This window comes from Lytechinus pictus, chromosome 13 (assembly GCF_037042905.1).
Source record: "Lytechinus pictus isolate F3 Inbred chromosome 13, Lp3.0, whole genome shotgun sequence".
NCBI classification, from domain to species: Eukaryota; Metazoa; Echinodermata; class Echinoidea; order Temnopleuroida; family Toxopneustidae; genus Lytechinus; species Lytechinus pictus.
In genome coordinates this window covers 11348149-11369075 of record NC_087257.1, presented here as the reverse complement: position 1 = coordinate 11369075, position 20927 = coordinate 11348149, and the positions used below count along the sequence as shown (strand labels likewise).

General features: G+C 34.7%; 1 protein-coding gene across 1 annotated transcript in view; it reads right to left on the bottom strand.

Annotated features, from left to right (window-relative positions):
• Positions 1-20295, bottom strand: part of LOC129273988 (integrin beta-1-A-like) — a 55781-nt gene extending 35486 nt beyond the window's left edge. The window contains exons 1-4 of the mRNA XM_064108111.1: positions 20194-20295; positions 14241-14317; positions 3579-3686; positions 974-1058 (exon numbers count right to left, since the gene is read on the bottom strand). Coding sequence (XP_063964181.1) covers positions 974-1058; positions 3579-3686; positions 14241-14317; positions 20194-20269 — 346 coding nt within the window. The 5' untranslated portion in view covers positions 20270-20295. The remainder of the gene's footprint in view (positions 1-973; positions 1059-3578; positions 3687-14240; positions 14318-20193) is intronic.
• Positions 20296-20927: the final 632 nt, after the last annotated feature.

The following is a 20927-nucleotide window of genomic DNA, read 5'->3' as shown; positions in this document are numbered from 1 at the left end:
AAAGTTATAGCTGCTTTAAAACTGAGATCACTAATACTATGTAGATTCCAAATTGGCAACTGGGTAAGTAAATTATGACAAGGGGCAAGGACAACTTTCCCATAGGCCATGTACTTTATTATCAGGATTAGTGGTTTTCTCCTAAGTACCCATTCCACTGGGGCAGTAATCTAAATATAACCCAGGTAGTATATTGTTTTATGTCCTCATGAAAGAAAAATATAATTTGAAATAAAACTTTTGGGAAAAATGACATTTTAGCCATAATATGTATTGGAGTACATGGAAGAGTAGTCCTTGCCTTACATCACTATGACATCCCATATGCGGCCAATTTGAAGTCTCCATGGGTAGAGTGATTACCAATATTTACAACTTTTAAAAATTCATAACTTTCTTGTTGTTTGTCCAGTATTGTTCAAACTTCCACCTATCAACTTGTCTGATTTTTCTTTTCCTTATAAAAACAAGTTTTTATTTGGGTTGGATTCCCCTTTAAGTACTTATTTCACTTATATTCTCACTTTTATAGAGTCTATCACAAGGTGAGGTGTTCTCTTTATGAGAGTACAGAGGTTTCACAACATCATATCATTGATGAATCGTTTGTCATATGATTAGAATGAGCAAAAAGAGATGTTTTGGGGTATATTTTCAGTGTCCAAAAGGGGAGAGTTGTTCATCTGTGACATCATAGATCTTGGTCGCATTGCCAATGGGAGGATCTCCATAGCATTAGTGATCTCGACATTCAAATGCTCATAACTCTTCTATTGCTAGTCCTATTTTACTCAAACTTTTGTTGATCTTATTCTTTGATTTTTCTGCTTTCACAAAAGCTAACTTGCTCCAAGAGTTTCATTCTCCTTTAATGCTTTGACAATCATTGGTTTTATCTATGTCAGATACTACGTCAGATTTTACCTCGTTACTGTTAATTTTGGACAAAATAGAGGAAAAGAAAAATCCTTACCTTTTCTGAGTCTGAGACTGACTTCTTGTGGCTTTACCTGAACTGCCTGGCCTTGGGCACTGCCAGCATTACTCAAAGGTGCATCCTAGTAACACAAAAATAACCATGGAAACAGGCTTGACAAAAAAAAATGAATTTCCCATCATTACATGCATATTATACAAGCAAAAAAGGTATTAATACATGCAAACACCCTACTAGAAATAACACAGTGTTACACAGTGTAATCACAGTGTGTTACACAGTGCAATCACAGTGTTACACAGTGTGTCCACAGGGTGATTACAATGTGTTACACAGTGTAAATCACAGTGTGATCACATAGTGGACTGTTTAAAAATATTATTCACACTGTTAAAATGCGGAGATTCAACAGAGTGCATGAAAATATTTTCATACTGTGGGCACCTCGACAGTGTGAATGTTCACAGCATGTTCACATGGACCCGATTCTCATTACCACCCTAGAACTAGTTTAGTGGAAACTAGTTTAATGTGTAATGAGAACAGTCAGAGCGATCTTCCAAACCAGTTCGGAAAACCACCTCGCGATGAAGTTTTCAAGATTGTTTTCCCTCATTAAACTGGTTTAGCGTAAGTGAGGACACAACCGTTCATCAGGAAGCGATCTTTGCACATTTCAGGCGTGCTACTCCACACACTGTGTATAGAATATCTATATTGCGGTTTTGAATTTCGTGTCAAACATGTCACCCCCACTGAGAGCGTTCCCATAAATACAAGGTTTCTTTACACGAAGTGGTTTTGAAAACCACTTTCGGCTGATCAAATGGGAACGCTAGCAAAGCGATCTTCCAAACTGGTTTACTGACCCAATTTCCTGTAAACTAATTTTAGAAAGTATAATGAGAACGGTGTCATGGTCGACTATGTGAATATATGATTCACACTGTTGAAATGCTCAAATTGAACAGTGAAAAGGTGATTTCACATTGGCCCTAATTCACAAAGGTAGTTTTGAAAACCCACGGTTGAATCCAAGGTTTATGCAGATTTCCTGTATAATTTACGCTTACTTTACTGCGTATATTAAAAAATGTCCAATGCAGATGTGCGCTTTTGTCACAGTGCGCCAAATTGTTACCAAGATAGATACGCTATTTTATTCATGAGTCCACTGTTTGAAGGGTGGACTCATGAATAAAATAGCGTGGATAACCACAGCAACAGACATCACTTTGGCGCACTGTGACAAAAGCGCGCATCAGCATTGGACATTTTTTAATATACGCGGTAAAATAAGCATAATTTATACAGGAAATCTGCATAAACCATGGACTCAACTGTGGGTTTTCAAAACCATCTTTGTGAACTCGGGCTTTGTGTTCCACACTGTGAACACACTGTGGCACCCACTGTGGACAATGTTCTTCCAGTAGGACAATTTTGTATTTTATTAATCAATCATCAATGGTCACTCAAACTGCATTAAAGTCTCAAGTTTTAATGATTATCTATTTTAAAAGTTTGAATTCATCTCTTGATAAGAAAATCATAAAATGAAAAATACATGTACATGTACATGTATACCATCTGCAAACAAACACTAAAAAAATATTTTTAAGTTCTCTATAAACATACCATACAATATACCTGCAATAGTACATGGAAGTGTTGAAATAAAGATAATTGATTTCATTTTCTTTTTTCTTTGGATATTTGTGTTTACATAGAAAACAAAACTTGAATTTTGCACATAGTGCACCAGAAAAGAAAAGAATTGGCCTTCTATTGTGTAACAATTTTACCCTTTCTGAATCATACATTAAAGGAGAATGAAACCTTTAGAACAAGATAGCTTGTGTGAAAACAGAAAAATCAAAGAAACAGATCAACAAAAGTTTGACCAAAATTTGACAAATAATGAGAAGGTTATGAGCATTTGAATATTGCGATCACTAATGCTAGGGAGATCCTCACATTACATTAGTATATATTTTACTTAAATTGCCTCTTTTATCACATCTATCAGTAGATCATGTATTATTTCTATAGGAGGGCATGTAATACAGATTTTTAAAGAATACATCATGGATAAAGAGTTTGTATCACCATAAGAAAAAGCAAAAAAATACATTTTTGGGGTATTTTATAGTCCATCAAAGGGAAAGTTGTTCACATGTGACATCACATATCCTTGTCGCAATGCCAATGGGAGGATCTCAATAGTATTAGTGATTGCAATATTTCAAATGCTCATAACTTTCTCATTGTTTGTCCAATTTTTCTCAAACTTTCGTTGATCTGTTTCTTTGATTTTTCTGTTTCGACGCGAGCCTACTTATTCCAAAGGTTTCATTCCCCTTTAATTCTACTACTGGTTTATTGTGATTGTACAGATAACTAATACATATTTATACATTATTATCCAATGTTTATTTTCTGTAGTATCAGTAATTCTCTACCCTTAAAATTGGTTTTTATAATACTTTCAAATATTTTGTTGAAATTTCATTATACAATTGTCTTACATTGTACTTCATAAATTGTACTATAGAGATATTCCTGTCTAATTGTGCTTCATAAAAAATCAATTGTTACTATTATGTTAGAAAAGCTAGAGAAATAAATGGATTAAGGTTACCTTAATGGTAGTTTTAGTACTGTCTGGGTCAACGACCTGCGAGCAGCCTTTCGATCTCATACTGCTTGCTACATCACACTGTGGGCTTCCCGTCTCATCTGTATAATTCTAAGAAAAAAAGAAAGAAAAAATAGAAGATATGAAATTATGAAAAATAACAAAACCTGATGATGAAACAAAAGAAAACGTCACCAAAAAAAAAAGATACAGTGGTGCTCAAAAGTTAGTGAAACTCACCTGAAAATGCAAAGTGTTCAAGTTCTGCCGTATTTTAGATAATTAATTGTGAAGTCAGGTGCTAAAATATTACATTCAATCAAGGTTGTTTCTCCAGGTTCGCCGAAAATTGTAATGTTGTTATCTACATTCGACACTCGGCTTGAAGGGGTGCATTTTGTGGTGGGTTCAATAACTTTTGAGCATAACTGTACCTAATTTATCCCTTTTTACTTGACATTAAAAAAAATTGTCAGGAAAATGGCACAAGAATGTTGACTTTTGTCCCCCCCCCCCCCGCCACATCCTGTTAAGGTGTACCTGCAAGCTGGGACAAAGTATTGATGTAAATTTGACTGTTTTCCTTTCCAACTGCAGAAAGGATATTTTGAGGTGCATGAGCTTTTGGTAAATGTTTTGAGAAGTCCTACATGTATCTTAAATTATCTCTTAAAATACATCAGACATACATGGACTACTACTGTCAAGAAATTTATACTGGAATACAAATTATGATTTCCAGTTATTGTGACTCTTCTGAGAACTGAAATTACATTTGCTGGTACATGTATTTGATCAATATCAAGATCACATTGTAATTATCATATTATCAAAGGGCCTCTGAACAGTATACTGATTACCTCCCACACCGTACTTGGGGTACATGGATCTCCAGCCATAGACAAATTTTTTTTCAGTAAACTTGTACAAAAATGTGTAAAATTAGTTCATTACTATTGACTGTACATGTGTGCATGAGCATTGAAACTGGGAGATTTCCTCTATCCAGTATTGTCTTTACTACTATTCTTGCGATTTTTCTGTGGGTACAGTATCATGAAACATTGTTCTTTACGTTGCAGCCTGTAAGTTCCATTCTCTAGTATAATTCCTTGCTGACTATGTACATTATCAGGGGCCACAGAACGGTTTTCAAAGTGGGGGGGGGGGGGCTGAACATGCAAAAAATCACAATCATATGGTCATTTTTACGTTTTTGTACACGGTTTCCGCGGCCCCTGATTATTATGTTCTATGCATTACATTATACTTTATAACCTACAGTATTAAACCCTTTATAATAGTCCCAGTTATTTTTATTCTTCACTCTCCACGCCCCATAACATCTCGGCTGTGTATCATGTGATCGCGACAAAAATTTGCATGATGATAGATAATGACGCAATCTACGCAAGTGCATAGGTAAATTTCACTCAATTCATATCTTTTATTCTATATGAACTAATATTGCCAAGTTATTCACAAAATCATACTTTTTTTTTCTCAAATTCACTTAATAAAGCTCAGGACTAGAACCATTTTTTGTAACTATATAGAATTCTGAACAATTGTACTCAGTACAAGTTTGGTGCCAAACTGATTTCTTATATTTCTTTATTTTATTTCTTATGTACATGTATTTCTTTGTTTTAGTTCTTTTTAGCTTTGATTTTTGACAAAATTTGTTGGTGACATTAAATGTATGTTGACTCACAAGTAAACAGCATCAAATTAAATGACTGCTGTCAACAAAATAAAAAACAATCACTCATAATTCATGAATTTTAGCTGAAAAAGTTTTTATTGACATTGTAGAAATCACATTTTTGCACACTTTTGACATGCATGATGCACCTAAGGGCCTACATTGATGTAATTATGTGTACTTTTACCATGTGCCCGAACATTGCAAATTTAGCCTCAACAGTTGCGCAAGAGTTGAAAGTCAAATGACACAGTGGATTATCGTGAAAAATGATGAGGGAAGGGGGACATAATGCCCTCCTCCCCCAGACTATTAGGTTTAAATTTGTGTATGAGAGTATCTCTAAATACAGAGAGTATTACTGTATACAAAATACATTTTTACACCTTAGTTTTCTCTAGTGTGAATGTTCGATGAGTCTGGCCTGTTCATCAAGGAGCTCTCAATGATCTCATTTTATGAGAGCATCATTAGAAACAGACCTCCAGTATAGAATCTGGTTTTGCAATTGACTTTGATGAGGAACGCACAAGCAGAACGTCTTCTTCGAAGCCAGACAAAGTGACAAATGTCTCTTTATTAAACTCACATGCATGCATCAGTACACATGAATATCTGTAGCATGTCTCATGAACAGTTACTCAAACCGAGATTGAACTCAAAGTAAAAGAGGACATAGGCCGTATGTAATTTGTCATGGAAAATCTGTTTAATAAAGCAAAAACATTTTCAGGGATACCAATATTTTTCATATTTAGTGATAGTACTATTATCACAAATCTGCAGCCCTGAAACTGAAAGTTTGTTTCCTGATAATTTTTTTGCTTGAATCTAGGCCCACTAGTATTACATAAAAAATGCATTCCTGATACAATTCATATGTAGGCCTACCTCTTCAAATCAAATCACTTTAATATCTTTTTACAATGTAGAAAAAAAGCAGCCTTAAACACAGAAAAAGTAAAATACATCTGTATTCTTTCATTCTTCAGTTAGTATGCAGCGCTTAGAAATATCATATTAAGCAATTTATAAATATATATCATTATCAGTAGTATAATCTTCCTTGTGCTATTTATTAATACTGACATTTCTAATTATGAAGACAACCTCCACAAAGTAAAGGTTACTGACGATAAATATCCAACTTTTTCACATTAACAGATCAGATATTAATTACAATACTTTTTTTATTTTTCAATATCCTCTTTTATCATTTTAAACAGATTTAGGAGAAATCGATGACATATATGACGTAATTGTGAACTTTATCAATAATGTAAGGAATGCATTCCATTCTATGCAAAGTTAAAATATAGATTAAAAAAATAAAGAGAGAAAAAAAAGTTAAACTGCTATTGTAATGGGTTTCCTTTGAAGACATCAATTCATGTGTAACCCTTATTTACATGATTGTGTGCTTATAATGAGAAGGTGGGCACGATTAAGAAATACACTGGCTGTCATTATACAGTACTACACACAGCCCACACCGCAGAGCTAATAAATGCCTCATTGGGCGTGTCAATAAAGTGAAATTAGCGAGCTCCGAATCCTGCTCATTAATGAAGAAACCTTGAGTCAGATTGGAAGTTGACTCATAATACCCTTTGATTTGATTTGAATGCTTCTTTTATTCACACCCGGAATGTTTACTCCGCAACGTTTGGAATGAATGCTTTATTAGCATGTTGATTTGTATCAAAATAAAGATTACTTGAATTGAAATAATCATTATTTCATATTGTTAAAGCCTATTTTACAGTGTAGGGATAAATTCCCCAGAAGTGCCTTATCACTAATCCAATTCATCACTAAATGTGGTGTTCTTTCCCTTTTTTGAGTTTTTTTTTAAATTTGATATTGAATATTGGATATTGTATGAATTTCCCAGAAGTGCCTTATCACTAATCCAATTCATCACTAAATGTGGTGTTCTTTCCCTTTTTTTAGTTTGTTTTTTAATTTGATATTGTATATTGGATATTGTATGATGATTATTTTCAATGTAATGAATTTAACTATTGTCACAAGTATAATGTGTACCTGGAAATGAAATAAGATTTAAAAAAATGTACATGACGAAAAATGCCCTAAATACATGTAGTTATGATATTGAATATATCACAGAAAATGTGCAATTTGGGGTAAATTTATTTTGATTAGGTGCCTCAACAAAATGAAAATATCTGCAATTTTTTTAAAGTATACATTTTAAGATACTTTTCAAGTATGGAATCAGCTAAAATAAATATTAGTTCAACCTCTTCCACAAAGCCCAAAGACCTGGTGGGTGTTTCATAAAGCTGTTCGTAAGTTAAAAGCGACTTTAAGAACGACTTGTGTTCCTTTCTTGTGGTAAATGGTATTGAATTGGCATAGAGATGTATACTACATCTCTATGTGAACTGGTGATTGTTTAGCGCATATAAGGGTTCACCAGTCGTTCTTAAAGTTGCTCTTAACTTAAGAACAGCTTTATGAAACGGCCCCCAGGTGTGAAAATTGATACCATTTCCTGTAAATACTATTGGATGATTACATCATTAAGGTGTACATGTATGTATACAAGCCAGGAAACAACATTCCTGGGCCCATCTTACAAAGAGTTGCGATCGATCCGATCAATCACAACTATGGACGGCCAGCACCGTCAACATCTATTTTGCATGTTTGATCAAAGTATTTTCCAACTATGATGTATTTTCATGCATTCATCGTTTTCTTGAAAATTCACTGCGCTTCTCTTTGTTTACAAAGGACATTGTGCAAATTTCCTGTAGAAAAAATTAGGACACTGATGGATTTCCATAGTTACGATTGATTGGATCAATCATAACTTTGGAAGACAAGGCCCTGGTATGGCATCACAATTTGCTATTCAAGTTTTATATGATTGCTATGGAAATATATTTTGCATAATATAATCAGACTTGCACATAAAACTTTACCCCCCCCCCCACAAAAGAAATGTATTGAAATCCTTTCCCAAAGGAAAAAAATTTTAAAACTAGATTTTAATTCGTCATGCGGACGAATTAGGTGGTCTGTCATGATTTTTCATTCATTGTCGGCTAATGTTGTATAAAATGAATCCCGGGAATGAATCATTCAGATATGATTGATAATCTTGATCATAGACATCAAAGGAATAAATTTTGACCATTGCTAAATGTGATTATAAATGTAGTGATGACAATCGTGATGATTATAATGATGGTGGTGATAATGCAATATGTTAAATACGAAATAAAGTTAGGAGCACGTAAAATGCCGGCTTAAAAACTCTCCAAAAATCTCAGACGATTTTACCGAAATTGGCTTTCCAAAATTGCGCAATGAAAGGCGCCTTAATTTTCACAGCAGCTAATTTTTAATCGACAGTTTGATGTTTTTTATGCAAATTCTTGTTAAAAATTCTTTGTACTTTGAGCATTTTTTTTTTTATTTCACCCACTGACATTTCACAATGTCAGTGGGTATTAATTTCACAGAATACTTGAAAATTCATAGGTGATACTTTTTAAAAGCTAAAATATCTTAAATATTTTTGTTCAAATTTTCTGCTACATTTCAATAGATTATAATGAGAAGTTTCATAATGCTATAATTTCACAGCATTCACCTCAAAACTCATGAGTGATGTATTTGATAAAAGAACCAGATTTTTTTGTAAATGTTTGCCAAATTTCTGAAAATTTTTAAACATTTCAAATAATATTTTCCGTCAAAAATTTTCAATATCCATTTATTAATTGTGTATGACTTTGACATTTACTTGAAAATTCTTTCTTGATGATTTTTACTGAAAAAAAGTCAGGTAAAAGATTCAAATACTGGCAATTTTCCCGCAAAATTTCGGGAACATGTGTAATTAACTAAATTGCACAATTTTTTCATTTCACAGAAGGTACCTGAAAATTTGTTATATGTTATATTAAGTAAAAATGAACAAACAGAAAAAAATCCAGGAATTTCCGCAAAATGTCCGGAATGAAAATTTTCAACCCAATAGCGTTTAAATATTGCAGCGTTTACTAAAAAATACATAAATGATGTTTTCCAATGTTAAAATTGCCCCTTAAAAAGTTCCGGCAAAATTACAAAAATTGTCCTACATAAAAAAATGCAAGGCAAGTGGGCTTGAAATTTTCAGGAAGACTGTACAATTGGTTAATAAAACATTTCTCTAAAGAATTTCTCAAAAATTACGTCCAGAAAAAATTTGCAAAAATTTAAACACATCATAACACATTGATGCTGTGGTCAAAAGTCAAAATTATTCACACGTTATTTGTAGAGAATTGTCTTCACTATACGATATCAAAATTTGGAAGAAAACTGACCAGTAAAAACGAAGATACGGTCAAGTCATTGACGTTTGTTGCGGAAATATGTAATTTTCACTAATAACTTAAAATTGACGTAATTACAAAATCTCCAAATGAAATATTGAATATATAAAAGAGTGAGAAAAAATTTGGGGTCAACGGACTCCCTGAAGAGCTACAGTGAATTTTATATAGGCATATTTTAGCCCATTTACGCGCGCGTAATGCAAATTTGAATGGACGCGCATTCCCGTATTATTGGTCGTAAGAGGCTGAATGAGGTATCAAATTAATCAGAAGATAATGAACAATGGAAAGACATGAAAGAAATGATGACTCGAAGATGCATAACGATGGTAGGTGCAAGAACGCGCACGCATACGTGTGCGCGCGCAAATTCTTGACATGCTCAAAATGACCAGAAACGTACCCAAACTTGACCACGGTCGATTTGGGGAAATTTAAAATTTTGACGCGCGCGTACATGCGCGTCGTGACCTTTGCATGACCTCTGATGATATGTCCTGATGACCTGTCACCTGAACTTGATATGATGCAAATATGGATGATTTTTTATGATTAGTTGCGATGATATGATCAATCATTTAATTTTACAAAATGGCGCCTAGATGACGTCATCATGATTTGATAACCTTGAAAAGTTTCCATTCCCATGTCCATAATGATGCCCATACATGACATGAAAATCAAGGAAATTGACATGCCCGATTTTGAGATAGAGGTGGACAAAGATTTGGCAATAAAAATAAAGAAAATTCTGACGAATATAATAGGTGATCTGTCATCTTAATGACAGACCACCTAAAAAGGGCCAAAAAAAGAAGAAAAAAAAAAGGGGGTCCAGCGAGGTTTGAACCACCGAACCCTGGTATACCAGTCAGGTGTGTTATCCAGTCGGCCACAGTGTGTACGACAAGCACAGAGAGCAAAATAGGAAACATATTGTCAACTTGACATTGAATGTACATTCTTGCAATTCCAAATTGGCATGATGACAAAACTCTACAAATTCTAGTTTTGAGAATAGTACAAGCTTTAAAATGAAACAGTGGAGATATTGTCTAAAGGATACATTCTAAGCTAAAACATATTGAAAATTTGGCGAGAACAGACCAAGATTTACGGAATTAAAATCAATTTAAATGACTGTGGTGACATCATGAAACAGAAAACACTTGTTCTTAGTTCCGACGCCATTTTGATGACGTCACGATGTAATTAAGAGTCAAATGTGGCATGAAATCATATCTCCTATTCATACTCTATTCGAATATGAAAAGAAAAATTGGGGTCAACGGACTCCCTGAAGAGCTACAGTGAATTTTATATAGGCATATTTTTGCCCATTTACGCGCGCGTAATGCAAATTTGAATGGACGCGCATTCCCGTATTATTGGTCGTAAGAGGCTGAATGAGGTACCAAATTAATCAGAAGATAATGGACAATGGAAAGACATGAAAGAAATGATGACTCGAAGATGCATAACGATGGTAGGTGCAAGAACGCGCACGCATACCTGTGCGCGCGCAAATTCTTGACATGCTCAAAATGACCAGAAACGTACCCAAACTTGACCACGGTCGATTTGGGGAAATTTAAAATTTTGACGCGCGCGTACGTGCGCGTCGTGACCTTTGCATGACCTCTGATGATATGTCCTGATGACCTGTCACCTGAACTTGATATGATGCAAATATGGATGATTTTTTATGATTAGTTGCGATGATATGATCAATCATTTAATTTTACAAAATGGCGCCTAGATGACGTCATCATGATTTGATAACCTTGAAAAGTTTCCATTCCCATGTCCATAATGATGCCCATACATGACATGAAAATCAAGGAAATTGACATGCCCGATTTTGAGATAGAGGTGGACAAAGATTTGGCAATAAAAATAAAGAAAATTCTGACGAATATAATAGGTGATCTGTCATCTTAATGACAGACCACCTAAAAAGGGCCAAAAAAAGAAGAAAAAAAAAAGGGGGTCCAGCGAGGTTTGAACCACCGAACCCTGGTATACCAGTCAGGTGTGTTATCCAGTCGGCCACAGTGTGTACGACAAGCACAGAGAGCAAAATAGGAAACATATTGTCAACTTGACATTGAATGTACATTCTTGCAATTCCAAATTGGCATGATGACAAAACTCTACAAATTCTAGTTTTGAGAATAGTACAAGCTTTAAAATGAAACAGTGGAGATATTGTCTAAAGGATACATTCTAAGCTAAAACATATTGAAAATTTGGCGAGAACAGACCAAGATTTACGGAATTAAAATCAATTTAAATGACTGTGGTGACATCATGAAACAGAAAACACTTGTTCTTAGTTCCGACGCCATTTTGATGACGTCACGATGTAATTAAGAGTCAAATGTGGCATGAAATCATATCTCCTATTCATACTCTATTCGAATATGAAAAGAAAAATTGGGGTCAACGGACTCCCTGAAGAGCTACAGTGAATTTTATATAGGCATATTTTTGCCCATTTACGCGCGCGTAATGCAAATTTGAATGGACGCGCATTCCCGTATTATTGGTCGTAAGAGGCTGAATGAGGTACCAAATTAATCAGAAGATAATGGACAATGGAAAGACATGAAAGAAATGATGACTCGAAGATGCATAACGATGGTAGGTGCAAGAACGCGCACGCATACCTGTGCGCGCGCAAATTCTTGACATGCTCAAAATGACCAGAAACGTACCCAAACTTGACCACGGTCGATTTGGGGAAATTTAAAATTTTGACGCGCGCGTACGTGCGCGTCGTGACCTTTGCATGACCTCTGATGATATGTCCTGATGACCTGTCACCTGAACTTGATATGATGCAAATATGGATGATTTTTTATGATTAGTTGCGATGATATGATCAATCATTTAATTTTACAAAATGGCGCCTAGATGACGTCATCATGATTTGATAACCTTGAAAAGTTTCCATTCCCATGTCCATAATGATGCCCATACATGACATGAAAATCAAGGAAATTGACATGCCCGATTTTGAGATAGAGGTGGACAAAGATTTGGCAATAAAAATAAAGAAAATTCTGACGAATATAATAGGTGATCTGTCATCTTAATGACAGACCACCTAAAAAGGGCCAAAAAAAGAAGAAAAAAAAAAGGGGGTCCAGCGAGGTTTGAACCACCGAACCCTGGTATACCAGTCAGGTGTGTTATCCAGTCGGCCACAGTGTGTACGACAAGCACAGAGAGCAAAATAGGAAACATATTGTCAACTTGACATTGAATGTACATTCTTGCAATTCCAAATTGGCATGATGACAAAACTCTACAAATTCTAGTTTTGAGAATAGTACAAGCTTTAAAATGAAACAGTGGAGATATTGTCTAAAGGATACATTCTAAGCTAAAACATATTGAAAATTTGGCGAGAACAGACCAAGATTTACGGAATTAAAATCAATTTAAATGACTGTGGTGACATCATGAAACAGAAAACACTTGTTCTTAGTTCCGACGCCATTTTGATGACGTCACGATGTAATTAAGAGTCAAATGTGGCATGAAATCATATCTCCTATTCATACTCTATTCGAATATGAAAAGAAAAATTGGGGTCAACGGACTCCCTGAAGAGCTACAGTGAATTTTATATAGGCATATTTTTGCCCATTTACGCGCGCGTAATGCAAATTTGAATGGACGCGCATTCCCGTATTATTGGTCGTAAGAGGCTGAATGAGGTACCAAATTAATCAGAAGATAATGGACAATGGAAAGACATGAAAGAAATGATGACTCGAAGATGCATAACGATGGTAGGTGCAAGAACGCGCACGCATACCTGTGCGCGCGCAAATTCTTGACATGCTCAAAATGACCAGAAACGTACCCAAACTTGACCACGGTCGATTTGGGGAAATTTAAAATTTTGACGCGCGCGTACGTGCGCGTCGTGACCTTTGCATGACCTCTGATGATATGTCCTGATGACCTGTCACCTGAACTTGATATGATGCAAATATGGATGATTTTTTATGATTAATTGCGATGATATGATCAATCATTTAATTTTACAAAATGGCGCCTAGATGACGTCATCATGATTTGATAACCTTGAAAAGTTTCGATTCCCATGTCCATAATGATGCCCATACATGACATGAAAATCAAGGAAATTGACATGCCCGATTTTGAGATAGAGGTGGACAAAGATTTGGCAATAAAAATAAAGAAAATTCTGACGAATATAATAGGTGATCTGTCATCTTAATGACAGACCACCTAATTAATAGGCCTATCATTTCCTAGTCTGCAGGCACAGACCCTGATTGAAACTTTGATCAACAAGTGTGTCTCCACGCAAAGACTAGCACATACAAAACTTGCTGTTTTAATTCAGGGCCTTCAGTATGTACACAAGGCATTATGAGTAGGCTGCAATTCAGACCCTTTACTCGAGTGAAGGGTTTGCACAGCAGACTAATCATTTCCTGTGAATATTGTTGGATGATTATTTCATCATTTGCCTGATGGTTAAAGTACATCCTTATTTGTTAATACATTGTGGTGTTTATTTTCATTGATTACAATACCACCGGCCTTCTTTTCAATACTTACTAGTAACGTACACCAACCGCAGGATGGATCTAGTGAAATGCACTCCCCACAAGATTTGGCATCGCTGCATGTAGATGCTGGAAGAAGATTAAAAGAGTAGGGAATGCAATGGGAAAAGAGAGTGAGAAATTTGTGATTCATTATCAAATTCATTCAAAAGACTCTGAAGTTTGTAAAAAAAGACAAAACAAATAAAAATGCATACATCTAAATGAATGACAGATGGACTGTCTTGTATTTTATAAAGCAGACTCAAATTTGACACTTTACAAACAAATTACATTCCATGTCTAAGAGAGAAGACTAGACTCCAAATCCTCCCTCTGTGTAAAATAAGCAGCTTCAGTACATGAGTCAATCTAGTCTCGCTACACCAGACTCTGCATTATGCACTAGGCAAAAACCAAGTGTATTTGCCTACAGACTAGACTACTGTTTTTTATCATAACTTCATAAGCAATACATGTCTGTATGGGTAAATGTTTGAATATTTGGATTTTGTCTTTTCTTTTATCAAACTGTGCTTCTAAATATATACAGTTTTCTTTATGTGAATAGGTATTTATTATTATATTATGATAATCAATTTCACATTTCACACCATTAATGTAGGCCTACATGTATGTATCAACTATCAGGAAATGTCCCTTTAAAATTAACCTTTCTATCAAAGTATTTTTATCACGAACCACAAAAATGAGATATAGATCAAATTCTAAGCATTAATATGGGCACCATGATTGTAAAACACTGTAGTTTCATTGTTTGATACATGTACAGTACACACATGTAGATATGAAAATAATTTCTCTAGAAAACAAAAGTAGCATCTACATACATGTTCACTGTATGTCTCGCTTTTGCTATGCAGACGAGACAAAAAGGCTATTAGAACTGATAGTTTGAGTTTAGGTTCCTTATTTAAAACTAAAAGCAAACAATTCTATTAACAAACTTGATCAAAACTGGAAGTTGCATCTTCCAAGTTCCAGTCATACTTTCAAAATTGCCAGAAACTCTGACATGATATCTATACTTTCTGTACAATTTTACAGTAATTAGAGGTGAAGTCCGCCCCAGAAAAATGTTGATTTGAATTATAAACAGATAAAAATCAAATGACGAATACGCTGAAAATTTCATCGAAATCGTATGTAAAGTAAGAAAGTTATGACATTTAAAGTTTCGCTCAAATATTTATATGCACAACTCAATGACATCATGCAAATGAGACAGTTGATGATGTCCCTCACTCACTAATTCTTTTGTTTCTTATTGTTTGAATTATACAATATTTCTTTTTTTACAGATTTGACAATATTTAAGGACCAATTTTGTGGTATTACATGTACATGTAAAACAATCAGGAATGTGAGAGGGTGACCTTTCACGTCCCTGAAACAATGCTAATTCCTCATGTTCATAGGGAGGAATTACTTGTAATCTTTTACCCCTTTCATAAACCCAATAAAACCCAATTATGCGGCTAATAGCAGCATAATCTGGTCGTAAAATCAGAGGAGGACAAGAGTTATCCGCATTATTCTGATGCTGCTATTATCCGCATAATAGCGGCATCGGGACAAGATTTTGAGTTTATGAACGTATTTCCAAATAATGCGGATAATTGCCATGGTGCGGTCACAAGGTCACCCTTTTCCAACACAACCGCATCGGAGGGGGCGTGTCCAGTTGTCATGACGATTATCCGCCTTTTTCAGGACAGGCGCTCGTAAAAATAATGCGGATAATTTTCGGAGTTTGTGAACGCAATTTTTATTGAATTATCCGCATTACTCTTAGGCGGCTAATTGGAGGATATGTTTTATTGGGTTTATGAAAGGGGTATTTGTTTCACTTGACAGCTAGGAGAAAATTTGAATATTTCATATATAATGAAATACAAAATAAATAGTGAGTGGATGATGTACTTAGTCTCCTCATTTAAATACTGATGACCAGGATGTGTATAGAAGTGTTTTGAGTGAAACTTTAAGATGTCATAACTCGATTTAAATTACATCCAATTTTGATGAAATTTTCAGTGTTATGCTTATTGGATTTTTCTCTTTTTATTCAAATCAACTTTTGGTTGGGGGGGTGGGACTTGTGCTTTAATTTTCTTTCTAGAATGAAAGTGAAACCGTTATTACTTTAATTGTTTCATAAGATTAGAAATAGTATTCAGATGAACAACTAAAACTCCTCAATACAAAATAAGAAATTTGAACACTTTTAATACATAAAGCAAACATGGAAAATTCAAAAGTGAATGTATTATTAAGGCTCTTGTGTCTAACCATAACGCTGTGTACATCAGACTGGCAAGTGAAAATGGCAAAGCAGAAATGTGTTTGACAGTTGATCAAACTGCCATTTAATATACTGACTGAATAATCAGCAAATAGACAAGTATTTGTTTTTCATAAATGTTGGCATTAAAAGAGATGTAATCTTTATAAATCGACATTACAATATTTGATTGCATGCTCTGTATTGAATTATTTAAAGGGCAATCATGTTGTCTCTAGATATACCAGGAACAAATCCAGCTGGATATAAAGACACATAGTCTTTGAGAGGCCTATGATTGTGCATTAATACTATGGCCCAAAAATGGTATTGTGCCTAATCCGGCTGGATCTGCGCCTGGTTAGTACTCAAAGAAGTATCAAAAATATTTTATATGAGGTACTGGTATAGGCCTAAGTTTGGATTATATGTAATTTAGAATTTACAGAAGCCTGCATATGTGTATAAATAATTAAAAAATGCTAATATTAAAAAAGGCCCTGTGAAGGCTGTGATACATGTATGTTGATTAGGCTCATTACAAGTATGGATATACATGTACATGTATGGGATAGAATACCCTTTAGAACTCAATTTCTATTGTTCACAATGTACAATATACAAGGCTACCAGCACATTTTACTTCCAATACACAGAAAGCATGTTAAGGGATAGTAAAATAATCAGATAGTAAAGTCCATGGTAAAACAAATGCTTTTAATCATGAAGGTTGTGAATTCTCATACTTTTTGTTATCATGTATGAAGGGGGCCTCAGTCATGTCTGCACACCTAAAATTAAACTTCAGATTCATTTCAAATTTCAAAGCAAAAGAAAGTAGGGCAGCAAACAAATTAAATCAAGATTAATTGTCACAATATTATCATAGATCTAGGCTTTTAAATCTGGTATCCACCCAATATACCAGATATACCTTATCCACCCAAGCTTGATTTTTTTTTACTGTGTAAAACATTTACAATTCAGCCATTGGCTGCCAAGAATGTTTTGATGCCTAATAAAGACCATTATTATTATTGTAAACTTTACAGTGTCAGTGAAATCATGAATTCTTAGCTGAAAACCAATGGTTCTGATGATTTAATACAGAAAAGTATGTGTGACAACGTAATAACATTGCTTGGAAAAATATATGACATTTGATGGAATTTTGTGCTTATTTTGCTCATTTCTCAGCAATTACACATTTTCTTCCAGAGCCATTTGGAACATATTTTTAAATAGTATACAAACACTTACTGTAGGTGGTCATTTTATTGGATTCTGTTCAAACTCATTTGAGCTCATTACAACAACTGGCATTTATCAAAAGTTTCAGTTGATATTGTTCTGCAGACTTTAAAGGGGAAGTTCACACAGACAAAAAGTTATTGTAAAAATAGCAGAAAAAATAACAAAAAATATTGGTAAAGGTTTGATAACAATCTATTAAAGTGTGGTGTCATATGCGAGCAGCTTCCCCACATATTGTATGATATACATGTAAAATCAATGAAAGGTCATTTTTTCAGAAAAATGAAATAAGTGTTAATTGTGTCTTCAGTATATATCGATAGACAAGTCATTTCACACCCGCTCCTATGAATGACATTAAAACATGAGTCACCACGGACCATTAAAAATTGGAAATATATGGGTTTTATATTACATAAAACATATGGGGCAGCTGCTCTTCTATGATGTCACAAATAATAAAATATAAATTCTGATGAATTTCTTAATACTGGATTGATTTTCCTCAAACTTTCATCTTATTTTTTATCATGTATTCTGCTATTTTTACAACAAACTTTTTGTCAGGGTGAACTTCCCTCACTTACCGGTGACAAGCCATAATGATGAATACACTTTTCATGGTTTTACAAGATGAATTTTGCAACGTTATATGATGATTTATTTTTATTGGAAGCATAGGAACAAATTCAAATACCTGTTCCCCCCCCCCCCCTATTTCAAAATAACACCACACCTGAAGAAATGGATGGGAGGGGCCAGACTATTTATCCAAATGAAGTTTTTCAAAATCTAAACAGTAATAATAACATCACAATTCAAATTTTCACAGAAATTTCCAGAGCAAAAAATATTTGAGGGCCACTACACTATTAGGAATGTAAGATGTTACTATACACACACACACACAAATTACTGCTCTTTTGAGCACTTAAAGGTAAATTGCCCCAAGCCACAGTGAAATATTTTCCCAGGATGCTATTTACTCTTAAATTATTGACAAACAACCAAAGCATTTGATGGGTTTTGCCTCCATTGTAAATATTCAAGTACTTAAGACAGAACATTTTTTTGTGAGTTACATGTACCCCTGAACTTGGCCAGTAAGATCCCCTCTTCCCATCCTCTATTAAGCCTAGCCTATCAGGATATGAAACATTTCCAGTCAGTCAGCCAGCCAGCCATAATACAGGTCTCACAGAACAGCGCCTCTGGCCTGATATACAGCCACACTCTGTCAAAGGGGCTTCACAAGGGAACATCGTGGGAAACACGGGGGCACTGTCAGTGAGCACTAATGTTAACCACTGGGTCTGGCTAGCGTGGAACTATTAATAGGCAGGAGCCTAAAATCCTGCAGACTCATTTGCGGAACTCCATGGCGATATAAGCTCCGCACCTGTACACTGCACATTGCACAAAGTCTAAATGTTCTTGTACTTTAAATCAACTGATCTGAAGAAAAGTGGGCCTGTACCTGTAGAGCAAACTTTTGAAATTCTATGGAGCTGTTTACAGACTAAATTAAACTTACATTCATTACTAGGTAATTCAAAAAACTTGCCAAATAGGCCTAAAAATTGAAGATTTGTATACTTCCAGTTCTGACTTTAAAACGTCTATTTCTCTTTAAGTTCTTTCTTATAATGTAATGTGCATTGTATACCTATAGGCCTAATGTGATGTACACTGTACTTGTCTTTCCTTAATCATATCATTACACTTTCTAATCCATAATGTAAAATTTCCCATCAATCAAAACTAACCGACTTGAAATATAATAGATCATAGAAACCTATCCTTGTAAGGTATCATTAATAATACAATGAGAAAAGATAATCCTTTCTTAAATACAATGAGGATGGAAACTCAAATTGTATACAACATAGCAACTATATATTTTTTTATATCAGAAAATGTTTTTCCCCCAAAAATGCAATTTTCTAAAAAATTGAAAGTGACACATCACTTCATTACCCCTTCTAGAATAATATTCCATCAAAAATAGGAATTCATATCAACATTATAACTGAGGGAGCTGCTTGCACCTGACACCACAATTTAAAATAATAAATAATATAGGATTTGTAAAGTGCACGTATCCACCTTGCTAGGTGCTCAAGGCGCTCATACATGTATATCACCCCTGCTAAGCTAGTCTACAGATTCCGGTGCACACAGCTTGTTAATTTAATAAAAATGATTATAAATTCATAGCTCTAATAAAATATTTTTTGATGGATTTTAATTAAAAAGTTCACCAATATTTTTTTTCTATTAGAGTCTAATCTATCTGCTTGAATTTTTAATATCAACTTAGTATCAGGTTGAACTTCTACTTTCAACATATATGTATCTACAGTAAGTCAAGAAAAAAACATTAAGGCCTACATGTGCCAGTACTTACCTGATTGTGCATATGTCCTATACAGTTGCCCTGCGCTGACCGCTAGCGTCAGAACAAGAAGGCACTTCCACGCCATGCCAGTATAGTCCTTGTATATGAATCTGTAACATGGTAAAGAGAAGAGGGAGTGTTTATGCTAGGCGGAGAGGAAGTGGGATTGACTGGAAATTAGTGAACAAGAGAGAGAGGGGGAGAGCTTTTACTAAAGTTAAGGGTGTTGCAATATAAAGCATATTCAGACTGACTCGATGTTTCGAAAATACAAACTTAAGGTTAGTGATAAATCATGAAATGGTTTAGACTGACTGGGAACCAATCAGAATGTTCTTTCATATTATCGATTTAATCACTAACCTTTGTGTTACAGGCACAGGTATTCTCTAATTGGGGAATTTAAACTGATACAGCCCCAATCAGAAAATAGTGTTACCGGTATGTATTCCCACAAGAAAATACCTGAAAAATGTCTCTTGACTTGGAACCACAAGGTCCAGGGATCAAATTCCACCGCAGCACTCACATCCTTTGGCAAGGCATTTATCTACATTTGCCACTCTCCACCCAGGTGTAGTACATGAGCACCCAGTAGGAATTCCTTGACTGCTCGAACGTCCGATCAGGGTAGCCATGCTAAACCCCGGGTAATAATAATAATAATAATAATAGCTGTATTTATAAAGTGCCTTTTGCCCGAGGATACAAAGCGCTGCTATTATTACCCCGGCTTTAGCTCG